Here is a 14028-nt window from a genome sequence, read left to right on the forward strand (position 1 = left end):
AACTGAGGATCAGCTTTTTAAACAGAAATCTGAGTCGCCACCTCAGTGGACATTCTTTCCTGAGGAGTCACTCGAAGATAAGCCAACCAAAGAGCCTTGCAGCCCCATTCCTGGAAGACCTGAAGGCCACGTGCGCAGAACAGGGTCCGGCCCACAGCAAGGATGCAGACCGAGAAAGAAGACACACAGGCTTCCCTGTCATCACCTGTCTCTAGGACGTGTACCTAGAAATTCCAAAATGTCACATGGACCAATATTATGGCAATAGCTTCCTTCTCCACCCACCATTTTCCTCAGACATCAAACAAAGCAACCAAATGGACAGTTTTTGTGTTTTCTTCCATTTCACACTGGCCTTCTAATGCGCAGAGGAACTTGCCCTAGTACACAGCATGGGAAAATGAAACAAAAGCCCGAGAACCCAAGGCTGACTAAATTTTGTAAAATCTACTCTTCCCTCCTGCTCCTCATCATTCCCAGATTAGTCAGGCCTCTTAACATATTAAACTTATTCCAGGAAGTGCTTTTTTAAAGACCCAAATAACTGCTCGCAAAGCCATTATAAGCTAGATGCTTGCCCATATTAGATCTTTAAACCAGCATTAGATTTTGAATCTATTTTTTGGTGGGCAGGTAACTCTACTTCAAGACACCTGGGGGACTGTTCTGCCACAGAGTTACTGTAGGGGCAGGGAGGCTGTCACAGCGAACCATGAGGACACAGCCAAGTCCTGCTCAGCAACTGAGGAGCTTCCCAGCATGGGCGTGTGTGTGGAGGGAAAGGCTGCCACGTGGACTGGAAACCTCATCGCCTTGGTGAAGAACAAGAAAAAAAATGTAATGGGTGAAGAGCTCCCCATTACAGGGCATTTGGCGAGACTGTCCCTTTCTACATAGTCAACAGGAAAGCCTGGGTGTTACTGCACGCAAAAGTCTAGAGGAAGACACTGGGACTTCACTGTGAGGCTTCAGGCACTTAAGCGGGGGACAGGGACATATTTCATTCAAGCCACAAGAACACATTGGGGAAAACAGACTTGCCATTTGTTCTTGATCAGAAATAGTGTAGAAGGGTCAAGCCTCACACCACACAGTTAGTCTGTTGGCCTGGGTCCCGAGGACTTCCTTTTTCCTCCACAATGACAGCCACCTCAAACAGATGTTCAGACCTCAGAAGCCACTGGGCACTCGGGGTTGAGAGAAAGCTTTCCTAAATAATAAGTTCGGACCAACAGGATAGACAAAGAAGAAAGGGAGCCAGACACTGACCCCTGACCTCCCATCTACATACACACATTGCTTTAAAGACAAAGGCTGAGCTGAGAGACTAGACAAGGGCATGACCAGCAACCCCAAGGCTCTGCAGACCACCGTCACTCCTCCCTCACCACCTAAAAGCACAGCTTTGCCAACTTCCTCAGCTGCCACTGCCAGCCATCCCAGCCCTCTGCTGGCTTCCACCGTGCACTGTCATGATTCCAGTTCTGAGTGTGTTTCTAATCATCACATGTGGAAATTTACCCAGAGGGTGACTAAGCACATAGTACAACCTGCCGTGATCGGATGGGGGAAGAAAATGACCAAGTGGAATTAACTGTTTCTCTATTGGAAGGCTGGGACCAGGGCCAACCACAGCTGGGTCCATGCAGTGAATGATGGGAAACTCAGGCAGAGGGCCAAGGTGGAGTCTCCAGAATCTCGCAGATGTGTGGGGGGTAGGGGGTGTCCAAGCACCTGGAAGGATCCAGTTAATCCCAACTAGAAACTGGAATTTTAGGAGGCCAAAAGGAAAATCTTGTCTCTGTGTCCTTCCCGCTTTCTCTCAAAATACTCTCTTCCCATTTAATTAGACTTTTCCAACTTACATTATATTTGAAGAGTTTCAAAAACAGAAACATTGATGGAAACATAAATACTCATGTCCTCACCACTTAGATATTACAATAAATGCTTCGTTATGCGTGCTTCATCACCTATCTATCCATGTAGCTATCTTTCTATGAACTCCCATTCTAAAATCATGACCCTTCTACAAAAAAGCATCTACTCAACAGACTGGAATCTCACAGCAAAGAAAAGGTGCCACCTAGAGGAGTGTCATCAGGGACCTGCTTCTGCTTTGATTTCCAACTATGGGGACTACAGCTCCCTATTTCCCCATTCCTACTCCCACCCCCTACAATCTAGTGTCCACCCGGCACAGCCTCAGGAAATAAGTCAGGGTGCAAAGATGCCCACCCTTGGCCTCTCCACTCCGTCAGCGCACCTTGAGGGAACTAATATTATAGCTAGGACTCACTGGCTGCAGGATCAGACTTATGTATAGGAATAATAAAGGAAACTTGAGTATCACCAGTTGAATACCTAGATTACCTCCTCTTCCACAGACAAGGACACAGGTAAGCTCTTCTAATTCTTGTCACCCAAGAGCCTATATGGTGACAGTCTACAGTGGCAACACTACCACCATGAACTCCAAGGGGACCTTTGAAACAGATATGGGCTCGGCACCACTTCCCTGTCCCACAGCCATATGTGGCCATGCCATAGATATGTCTGTTCTGCTCACAGCCCACCAAGTTCTTTAAAGAAGCCCCTCTCAACACAGGCCCTTCATTTTAAAATTCCAAACGTGAAAACTTGTCCCTGACACAACTGCAGGGATGTCTGTACTTGTTCTGGAGCATTCACTGCATATCATTCAGAACAGCGGGAGTAAACCACAGTGTGCAGCCCACTGTCTCTGCAAACAAACTTACCGGTGAACAGCTTGCCCGTCCCTTTATGTATTATCTATGGCTGCTTCCTGCTACAATAAGAATTATCAACACAGAGACCCTATGGCCCACAAAGTTGAAAATATTTATAATATGGCCCTTCAAGGAAAAGTGAGCTTACCCCTGATCCAGAATAAGCCCCACAGGGAATTTTTTTAAAAGACAATTTAACTTGCACACAATGATATATGATCACACCTATTACATAAGATGAGACACAATCCAGGTAAGGCGTTTCTTACTCTGAAATTCTCTACTCATGTTAACCGTGGTCTTGGAGTCCCAGGTACTTACAGCTCTTTGAGATTCTTCATCTTCACAAAGGCATCAAACTGGACAGATCTGATAGCATTCTCGCCAAGGTTCCTGCAAAAAAGAATACTCTTTACCTATGCAGAGGACTCTGGGTACCCTTCAAGTCAGCCCCATGTTTGAGCTAAGAGACTCAGGCATTTTTCAGGACAGCCTTGGCTTTGCGAATGAGCCACAGGTATCAGCCAGATGCTTGTGTCCTTCTGTTAATTCCAGTGTAAATGGCTATTATTTCACATGTGTTGATGTAAGCATATGGAATAACTCTGGAACCAAGCCAGCCTTAAGAGTAGCATCAAAGCTAGGTTAAGGACTGCTCAACAAGTCAACAGGCAAACCTTTCCTAACAGAGATCAAACTTGACTCAAGGACAAAATAAACTAAGAATCAAGTACTGGAGTCATCTGCCCCAGAACCACCACACAGAAAAATCACTCAGCAAAGCTCAGCAAGTACTCAGCACTGTTAAGCTGTTCTAGTGGAGGTACAGGCCTTGGCCAGGACAAAATACCCTTGCCAAAGTGGGAAGGAGACCAGGGTCTGTGGAGGACCTGGTGCAGGGGTACAGCAGGACAGGAAAAGGAGGAGTGGATTTATCCAAACACCAATGGCATTAATTGGGAGCTCACAGACTGACCATATATTCTGTAACTGTCCCCAGCACAGGCAAAATAAAGGCCAAAGTTGAAGCTGATTTATAATGAGAAGGAAGCAGCTGGTGTTTCCATATTGCCTGTTTCTCGGTTTACAAAGATGTGATTAAATTGCTTGCAGGCATCCCTAGCCCTGCATTTGGCAGCCCTGGGGTCAGGGAGGGTCTGGCAAGATACTCACAGGTGCTCCAAGCCTTCCAGCCCCGAGAATGCTCTCTTAGCTACCGACTTGATCTTGTTTCCAAACAGAGTCCTGCAGTTTCCAAACATCCAAAAATGGGGGGTTGGGGGCAGGGGGAGGAGACAAGGGACGGTTAGAGAGAGAAAATACACAATTAGGGTAGTGCTATCTGATAAGTCTGTCCAGTGAGAGGCAGGTGGAAATCTGACCTGTGCTGAGCTTACAGGTCTGAAAAACACAGGCCTTCCCCTTTCTGAAATAAAATACTTTTATCTTTATTAGAATTTAACAGTGATGACAGGTTGGAATTGCATGCACTGTCTCGCCTAAAAAGGCCCCTTGCGATGTTAAGTGGAAATCTACTCGTCTAGCCCTGGCTGTTTCCCTCTGAGGACCACCCAAGGGTGAAGGCTGAAGTTCAGCCATGGTCTCAGAGGACACAGGGGGGTGATCACTGTGTCAATGAGAGGAAACAGAGTCATAGAAGGGAAGGAAAACTCCAGAACCAAAAACTACCATCCACCTCTGAAAGCTGCATTCTGGGATCAAGGTTCCCACAGGAGGCAAGAAGAGGGCAGGAGTCCATTGGGATGACTCTCCAGCTCTTGTCTTGGCCTCTTTAGCAAGAACCCAGACTATCAATGATGACAACAGGCCCAGGCTCACTAAGTCTCAGACAGTCATGTTATCAAAGATCAACCACCACCCACCCACCCATAAGAGGCTCCTGCTTCCAAGCAATTCCAATCTCAACCTTAGCAGTAACTGTTGAGTTTTCTTAGGAACCAAAATTTGCCCCTGTCCAGCACACAAAGACGAAATGGGTCTTCTTCCACTAGGCTGTGTAGTGCAAAGAAAAGTTTCTGGACAGAAGAGGAGGGACAGCAGCTAGAATATGCTGGACATTGGGAATGAAAAGAATCAAGTTTCAGTTTTTGCCTCCTCATTTTCAGGTACTCTGATGAGAGCCCACCAAGGTGTTCCCTCCGCCTCCTGTTAGCATGGGGACTATCTGCCAGTGGACACCTGAAGGGAATGCGGCAGTCAGCTACATGGGCTCTGCAACTCTGACGCATACGAGGATAATCTCCAGGGCTTGTTAAAAATCGACTGCTGGGAGTCAGCTCCCAGGCAGTCTCAGAATCACCAGATCAGGGACAGCGACTCCTACGCAGCCCGTGCAGGTGGTTAGGGCAGAAAGCCAGTGGATAAAGCCAGCCTGGTTCAGCCCCTCATGCAGGGTGGGGGTGTCCTCATCCAGGGTCTACTGAGAAGCAGGAGAAAGATTTCAACTAATAGCCAGTTCCACCTTCAGACCTGCATTAAGACTGGGACCCAAAAGGAAAACCAGCAAGCACCAGACCTCCCTGAATAAACAATGGAAAGGAAATATACCCTTGAAAAAATTTAAAGATGGCAGGGTAGCCTCCATGGTTCTAGCTTTAACCTAATTGTAAAAGGCCCCAGGGCCACCCAGGCAAATATGGAATGCTGCCTTGAGGAAGACAGGATCAAATGTGGACTGAGCCAGGCAGTGCCAGGAGCACTGGTGGAGGGGCTTTCTCAGCCTGCTCCCTGGGCACCACGAGCCCATGTGACCACTTCTGAGGGGCTTCCCGATGCCCCCACTTCATCAGGAACAGACTCTTCTCTCAGGGCCTCCAGTTAAGCAGCCTCACCAGTAACTCTGAGTTCAGCCTTCAGACAAAGCCAGCTCTGTTTCCTGCCTCTGGAGGGAAGGGGAGCTCGAAGGCCAAAGATCCCTTTGCCTTTTCTTTCTCTCAAAGGTAGTCTGCATGGATGTGAAAACAATCTCATTCTGAGTTTCTAAAACCTCTCTTAATCTGAAGCTCTTATTTTAGAACAAATAAACCAAGCACACAGATACTGGTGGTCATGCTAACTAGCACCGCCCCTCCCCCCTTTCCCAGCAGACAGGGCATAAACCCCATTCCCAGAATGCTGCCCACCTCACATTACTCAGGTCCCCAGGACGAGGCAGGTCCTATTAAACGTTTTGAACTATAGTGAAGTCTCCCGTAAACTAGAGCCAGGAAAAGCTGTGCTTTATTTCACCCATTAAATATTAGCCACACTGACCTCTTTTACAATGAGGGCAGGCTGTTATTTCTAATGATGACAATAGCAATAAAACAAATTCTCAATTAGGCAGAGACTGATCACCCTGGTGGTAGATAAAAACAGGTTGTTACAGTTTCCCAGCAAACACCTGAGGGGTGTGGGGGCTAGGGCTCAGCCAGCAGACGGTGAGCCCCTGATACAGGTTGCTGTGTGGAGGAAGAGCTGGACTCTGACCTAGGAGGATGCTCATGCTGTCCCATGTGGTTGTGGGCCACTGAGACTGGGTCCACCTGATCTGAGGCTCCCAGAGAAGGGACAGCTGACCAATTTCTCCATACCACCAACTCAGAGCAGACAGTCACCCTGGGAAGCCACCCATCAAGTCCTCTCATGCATCTCCTGGCCGACCCAGCCAAGGGCTCCCACAGGTCTTTGGGCTCTTGCTAAAGCAATCCTGCAGATCCTGGGGGTGGGCAATGCTAAGATGGTGCCTGTGATGACTGAGAGTAGCCTCTTCCCCCACCCCCCACGACTTGTCAACAATGAATACTGTTGTGTAAAGACTGGGAGATCTCCCTCAACACTCAACCAGGGACAGTACCTACCAGGGCCCTCTCCAACCTGCAGAAATCAAGAAACTTGGCCCTATAATCCAATGCTCCATATTGTTCCCAAAACTACCATTCGCACATGCTACCCACCCCTGTGTACCTCCCGAGGAATGCCATGAGGAGCACTCCACCCACGGGGCAGGCCCCTGCATCCCTCACTGCACACAAGAGACTGAGTGTCCCTAGTTTATGCCCCAGAAACCCCCTTCCCCCCTCACATCCTAGGACACTGCAGGCCCCCAGCAGGCTCCACAAACATTTGGAAAGCAGGGCATTGAGTTGGTGAGTATAATGATCACAGGCAAATAAGGGAGAAGGACCTCTAGGAACATTCTTGCCTTGCCAGGGGCTCCAGTCTGAAGAACCATCCAAAATGGCTGTTTAGCGGCTGCAGAACTTACAGGCATTGCCACATCCACCCAATCTTCACAGACGGAGGCCTCTTATGTCTCTGTTGCTTACTGGTCTTTTTTGGAAAACATTAAATTTAGGTCTGGCCTCTGGCATGGTAGGAAGGACACGAGATCCTTGAATAACTGAGTGAATACCAGAGAGTTCCTAACTTCCCATTCTAAGGTAGATCCCTGGAACATCATCCCTCAGGTACTTCAAAGGTGAACCCACACCAGGTCCACAGGACACAGCACTGGCTACAGCCCACATGGGTCAGAACCATTCTCTGTGCCAACGTGCTCCTTACATCTAATAGACCCAACAGACTGTCACCAGGCCACTGAGAGGTGGCAATGTGGTGTCACTCACAGACACATCTCCCAGCCATGGCCATGCCACAGAGCTTCCAGGCAGTGCTCTAAGTGGAGAAGAGATCAAAGCCTGCCCTCCCTCCTATAATGTTTACTCCAAACCTTCCATATGCCAGGCACAGTGGCTTTAACCAGAACCGGGCACCAGAATCACAAAGAAGCACTTGCTTTCCTTTTTCCCATTTAACTTGAAAGACCTTGCACACCTTCATGGCAGATGAAAGAGAGCCACCTACCCCACGTGTCTATCACACAACTGCAACCACCTCTAATTCTGCCAGCCTTACTTCATCTTCCCATTCCCAGCTGGGCCAGATGACTGGGAATCCAAATTAGAGGCATCACACTATGTTTTTTAAATTCAAGAAGAGGAGGATTCTTTTTTCTGTTTCTGTTTTTGTTTTTTTGCAACATAACTATGATACCATCTCACCTAAGTAACTGACTGCATATACTTAATCATATGAAACAATTATTGTCATTGTCTCAATTTCCCCTACTTATGTGCATCTCTGTTTTTCCGTGCACCAAGATTCTGATCAGTGGGGCTAGGTCAGGGGAGGCAGGAGACTCTGTTTTAAAAAGTTCTCTGGGGTCTCAGCACCAGGTCAGTTGGAGCCCACTGCTTTGGGGATCCCTTGCTAAAAAAGCACAGTGCAAGTGAGGAACATGGGGGCTTGTGCTAACTTCTTGGGGCTTTAGACAGAACTGTGGGGCCTGGTCCAGCAGGATGAAATACAGAAAACACAGGAAAGAGAGCAGGCTGTTTGGTTAGGAAGGGAGTCTGGGCTGTGGACACAGCCTGGTTTATCCAGAACCAGAGGCCCTAGAGTACCAGCCACACTTCACATGGGAGGGAAAGCCTCCTGGAAGCCATGATACCCAGCAATGGCTCGGTTCCTCTGAGGGACATGCCCTGCAAGGACCCGAGGGTTCCAGCCCCTGTCCCACCTACACCTCTGTCAGTTATGGCTAAGGCCCTCACAGTGAGGCTTGTGCTCAGTGGCTGGCCAGGTGCCCCCCACCAGTTGCCAAATTCCCAGTTCCAGGCTCCTTCACCCCACTCACTGCACTATCCTGGGCAAAGGGGTCAGGAGGCAAGGAGGAGGGAGCATTTTTTTAGGGAAGAAAAGGAAGACTGACAGACATTTTTGACATACTGTTAGAATATAGGATGCTCAAGAGAAACAATCCTCAGAGATCCCAGCTTCTTTTTACTCAGGACTGAGAGACAAGAGGTATGAAAAGTCTACTTTTCAAAACAAATCAGAAACAGTGACTATACAGACTCTTCCTGCCACAGGCTTTCCCTAGGGCCCTGTGCTGCTGCTTCCAAATGTTTACTTTATATCTTCTACCCAGCTTGCCGTCAGGGATGGGACAGGAGCAGTGGTTGTCTTCTCTGTCTCCTCCAACCCCCGCTCTGAGAGGTTAGTGAACAGTAATAACTGCTCCAATCTCTGCTCCTGCATGTTGCTTGGGCAGCATCTGCAGAAAGTGCTGGTGAGATGCAGAGAAAGCATGGGACAAGGGAGACCCAACCCAGGCTTTGGGGCCACACAGGCAAATTCTGACCCTGCCACCTATAAGCTGTGTGGTCTTGGGCAAAATCCCTTCAGTTATGTTTCTTCAACTACAAAAAGGTTGCATAACAGCCTGCCCTCATGAGACTGTTCTATATAACACGTGTGCCTCAGAGAGTAACTGGCAAATCCTAAGAACTTAGAAAAACAAAAATACCAGACATTTTGAATAAAAAATAGCTACCATATTACCTGTAGTAAATTATTGTTTCTGTTTAAAGTTACTATCTATGACAAAAATACCAACTGAAGACTCACAATGTTCAAGAGGTACTCGCCTTTAGACATTTCACACAATTTCTAGAAACTGAGCAAGAGGGCAAGACTTGTTTGTATAAAAAATTTGGCTGTTTTCACATCAGTCAAAAATGAAATGGTAGAGGAGCTCCAACAGGCCTCCAGACACCGGGTCTTAAGCCCTAAGGGAATTAATGCCCACGGTATTATGAGACCACAGGCCAGAGAGAAGCTGGTATGTCTCTCACTCTCTTATTCATATTTTTCTTCCCAAACAAAAGAAGATAAATACCAGCCAGCTCTCCTCTAGCAGGCCTAGAACAAAGGAGACCTGGCGGGAGCCAAGAACTGTCTTCACATGCAGGAGCTCCCACAACTTCAAAGGGGAGATACTCACAGCTTGCTGAGGCTGTCAAGCCCCATAAAAGCGCCACTGGTATCTTCTATTGTGCCCGAAATCTCGTTATGGTCCAGATCCCTGGGGAGAAGACAGAAAGACAGTTCACCATCCAGTTCTCAACTTGTTCTTCAACATGAAGGGGAGGATAAACTGACACCCAAACTGCCACACTGAAGCGGAAACATTGAAAAACATTCTAGGTGCCCAGCTGTGATGTACAGTCAAGAGAAGTGTGACCACTGAGCCACAGGAAGCCCAGGTTTGAACCCCATGTGGCGCAGCCTGGCTTTCTCAGACTTCCCACAAAGCTGACACACACTTTGAACAAGCAGCTTCCCCAGCTCTGTGCACTGGTCCCGAGTCGGCTGAGGCCAAGGCTGGGGAAGGAGGGTGTGCAAACAGCACACGAGAAAGCCTAGTTTGTATTCCACCCCAGAGAGCAGATGTCTGGCCACTGGCACCAAGAATCAGACTGCGCCCAGAACCCTTTTTCTGGACTTGACCAAGAAACTACAAAGAGCATGTGGAAGGAAAGGGACAGTGAAGAAAGGGGCCTTGGCATGGGGCCCTCCTAGGGGTCTCCTCCATGCTGACAAGTGGTTTTGGAGCCCAGAGCCTCCGTCTTTTTACAGGACCTGCGCAGACCCTGACTCTGAGCCAGGGATGACATCTGGGGGCTGAGTCAGACTTGTATTCCATTTTCCAGGATCAGAGTATAAGGCCAACTTCTTAACCCAGGCTCCTCCAGCAATGCAAATCACAAGGCCAATGATTCAGCTTCCTTCCCCAGCTTCTAAGGCAGGTCATGGGCCCAGGAGAGAAGTTCCACCTGGCAACTGGGCCCCCATCTGCCAGATGGTTGGCCCTCCCCAACTCTCCACAAGGTTCTCAGTACCTACACCCTCTTCTTCCAAGCCCTTGCAGATGAGGGCCAGGAACAGAGAAGATGCTACACTTGGCTCCCGTGAACCTTTAGAAGGACTCCACAGTGCCAGTAGAGAGGGAGCTCTGGCCACAAAGTGAAATGCTTCCTCTGACCTTTATTTTATAGTAAGATGCTCAAAGAGCTGAGATTTTGCTGCTGGCAGCGACTTCTTTCAATGCGGTTCCTCCTTATTATCTACAAGCTAAAAAACTGGGAACTGGGGCTGCAGCTTTGTGTGCCTATCTACCCGCTCCCAGCCCTGGCTGCCAAATCTTTTCTCTTCTTCCTGGCCTACTCAGTCAGAATATTCCTAGCCTTGTTATTTGGGCTTTGCCAGGGCTTCAGGCTGACCTCAGCTTGAATGGCCTAGCATCTGGGCTATTTCACACGCCCCAACAATGGCTCAGCATCAAAGCCCACTCTGCCCTTCCACCAGGTGCAAGTGCAAAGGCCTTCCTCCCTGACACGGGAACAGGCCCTCTTTCTGCAGTGGGCTGGGCTGGAAGGAGGTCTCAGAACCTACCACTACTGTTGAAACCATACTGCCATCTTTGGGGACATTATGCCAATAGTTGCCTGGAAGTTCTCTAAAGCCAACAACTAAAAAATTTTAAGTCCCAGAAAAGGATCCTGTGGCAACTTTTGGCAACTACATCTAATTAGAAGTTTAGAGAGAAATGACATTCTTGCCTCCATTTAGGCTGAAGGAAAAATACAGGATCCTCTAATTCCCTGTCTTGGAAATGGGGCCTCCTAGACACAGGGTCCCCAAGAGGTGAGCCGCAGCATTCCCTTGGTCCACACAGAAAGCATTCAGAACTTAAAATGGAAGTGGCAGAGAGAGGACTCGGGATTGAAAGACTGACCACACAGCCATTGTCCAGGAGACTGCTCCAGCACTCAGCACGGGAAGCTTCTCACAACCATAGGACCCCTGCATCCCGCAGGTGGCTATGGGAATTAGTGCTCATTAACCTTGAGTCATCATCACTCCATAGCACCACCCTGGGGAAGTAAGGGGCATTTTTTTGCTCAACCAGTTCTTTTTTGGTTGATTACATGTAAAAAAGTGTGAGACTATACCCATAACAGGTCAGTTTTAGACCCAATTCTAACTGGCAGCTAATGAAAGGTACTTTAACAAAGCAGCTAGCTGGCCCATACTGCCTCCCAGCCAGGATCCCTTCATTCTATCAACCCCACAGTGACAGACGTACAAGATGCGCAGGTTTTTGAGTCCCCTGAAGGCACCTTCCGCGATGTGGCTGATGGAATTGTGGCTGAGACGCAAGATGCTTAAGCTACTGAGGTCAGCCAGGCTCTCCTCATCCAGCCGGGTGAGATTGTTGTAGGACAGAATCCTGAAGAAGGGGAAAACAAATGTCACCTTCAGGTTGCAAGAAGTCACCCTCTTCTGATCAGCAAACCATAGCCAGCTGGGTCTCAGTGGGAAGGAACATGCACAAAAGAATCCTGAGGGCAAGACTGGTCAGACAGCTGGAAACCCATTGGGACTATGACTGCTGGAATGTTCCTGGAGACCAGGAAGTATGAGGACTACATGAGGACATGCAACTCAAGAATGCTCAAGGTTCCAACCCCTTCGTCTCAGCACCCATGGCCTGTCCTGATCCAGGCTACGAAGGACTTTTCATATCAGGGGCCTGAGTCTCTGGACAGGACCCCAGGGCGTGCCCAAAGTGAGCAGGGAAGCTCAGTTAGGCTCCCCACATTGACCAGCAGAGGGCACCACTAACTACCACCTGGAACAAGCCTTCCTCGCAGCACTTCACGCCTTTACCTGGGCACCATCCATGGCACCAGAGTCTCCTGTCCAAACTTCTAGGATGACATCAATCCTCCACCCCTCTATAAGCAGGACACCTTCCCTAAGCATCAAAATCAACTTTCCTTTCTCTTGGTATGCCTCCTGCCCCTCTGATTAGGCCCTGCCTGGGTTGGTTACTTGGCATGTTAAGTCATCTATTGTTGAAAAATCGGAAATTTGGTCTGGGACAGGCATATAGAAAATAAATTCAGAGAAGATTAATATGTTTTTAAAGGCAGCAGGGAGTAACATTCTTTCCCTCCTGGAGCAATAAGTCATGGTGCCTGTCAGTTGCAAAGACTTGGCAGGAGATCAATATTACATCCTCACCTGCAATTAAAGAATTTAGCTGAAAGGAGGGGCGGGAATATGCTGGAAAGTAGTCCTGAACCAGGACCCAAGGTTCTCTGGGTGTCAGGCAAACTGCCAGGCTGCTGATGGCATACTGCTATGACCTCCTCTGCTCCTTCTAAAGGGTACAGAAAACATTCTCACACTGACCACTAGCCCTTCACCACCACTGCCTCAACCCCAGGGCTCACACCCCCTCCAGTGATCAGAGGACTCTCCTTCACCTTAGCAGTTGGACTGGCTCAGGTCTGGAGGACTTAGAAGACCCCTCCTGCTTCCCAGGATCCTAGGCCTGGATGATAGAGAACTGTGGGTCCCGGGAGTTCCCGAGTCAGGTCACGGCCCAAACAAACAGCCTGTTAGGAGTCACCCAATGCCACATGAGAAGACTATGCAACAACACTGCCATGAAGGGTTCCAAAACTAAACCCAAAGGGTTAACATTCACATGCACACTCACAGAATCCAAGGAAAGTGAAAGGGAAAAGGAAAGAGGCAGGACCATTGACTGCTGTTTTAGGGAATGATGGATTCGCTGATATATAAACTCCAGGTCAGTGCAGGGTATGTGGGGGAGGGAAGTGGAGGAAGGGACATGGAAGCCCAGATGAAAATACCAGCTGCAAGGCTCAACAGTACATTTAAACATCCCCCAAAGTTTGCCTGGTGAGGTCAAGAGAGACCAGACACACAGAGGATTGGCACTCATAACAATTATTTGCTTCAGTGGCTGAAATCTTTTCCAACGGTCAAGTCTAGGGGGAAAAAAACCCACCAAACCTTTTTCAAAAAAGTAAAAAAAAAAAACACTGGACTAATTTGGATTGAGAAACCCTGAACATATTAAACTGAAATAACAAATACAATGAGAATCTACTTTTTTCCTCCAAAACAACTACTCTTCTAGACATGGGGCATGAACAAAGGGACATGGCTATGTCCACTGAGTCCCTGGCAATGCCGCTTCCATCACTAGTCACTGACCCTGCCATGGCAACCAACCATGCCCAGAGCAGTCCAACACCACTGGTCTCAGGGGCCTTGGACACCAGCTCAGGAGGTCCCAGTCCCAGCTGAGGCCCATCTGGGAGTCCCTGAAAGGGATGAAGGGCTGTCCATCTAAGTGAAGTGTGAGCAGTCACATCAGCACAGAAGCTTCATCACGAGGCCAGGGGAACACTGGGTGGGGAAGGGGGAGGAGCCACTGCGGCCAAATGTCTAAGGGCAGTAAGGTAAGACTGCAAGGCCGTGTGAATCTTCCACTGTTGGCATGTCACCATCTCTCAAGTTTACTGTCTTTTATGTATTTGAGCCCAAATAAGCC

General features: G+C 48.5%; 1 protein-coding gene across 5 annotated transcripts in view; it reads right to left on the reverse strand.

Annotated features, from left to right (window-relative positions):
* The window catches only part of LRIG1 (leucine rich repeats and immunoglobulin like domains 1), a 103074-nt gene that overhangs the window by 8593 nt on the left and 80453 nt on the right, over positions 1-14028 (reverse strand). For all 5 annotated transcript variants that reach the window (XM_028518860.2, XM_036030996.1, XM_036030997.1 and 2 more), the window contains 4 exons: positions 11743-11886; positions 9598-9678; positions 3924-3995; positions 3072-3143 (listed from right to left, as the gene is read on the reverse strand). In XM_028518860.2, the coding sequence (XP_028374661.1) occupies positions 3072-3143; positions 3924-3995; positions 9598-9678; positions 11743-11886 (369 nt within the window). The remainder of the gene's footprint in view (positions 1-3071; positions 3144-3923; positions 3996-9597; positions 9679-11742; positions 11887-14028) is intronic.

This window comes from Phyllostomus discolor, chromosome 7, assembly GCF_004126475.2.
Source record: "Phyllostomus discolor isolate MPI-MPIP mPhyDis1 chromosome 7, mPhyDis1.pri.v3, whole genome shotgun sequence".
NCBI lineage: Eukaryota > Metazoa > Chordata > Mammalia > Chiroptera > Phyllostomidae > Phyllostomus > Phyllostomus discolor.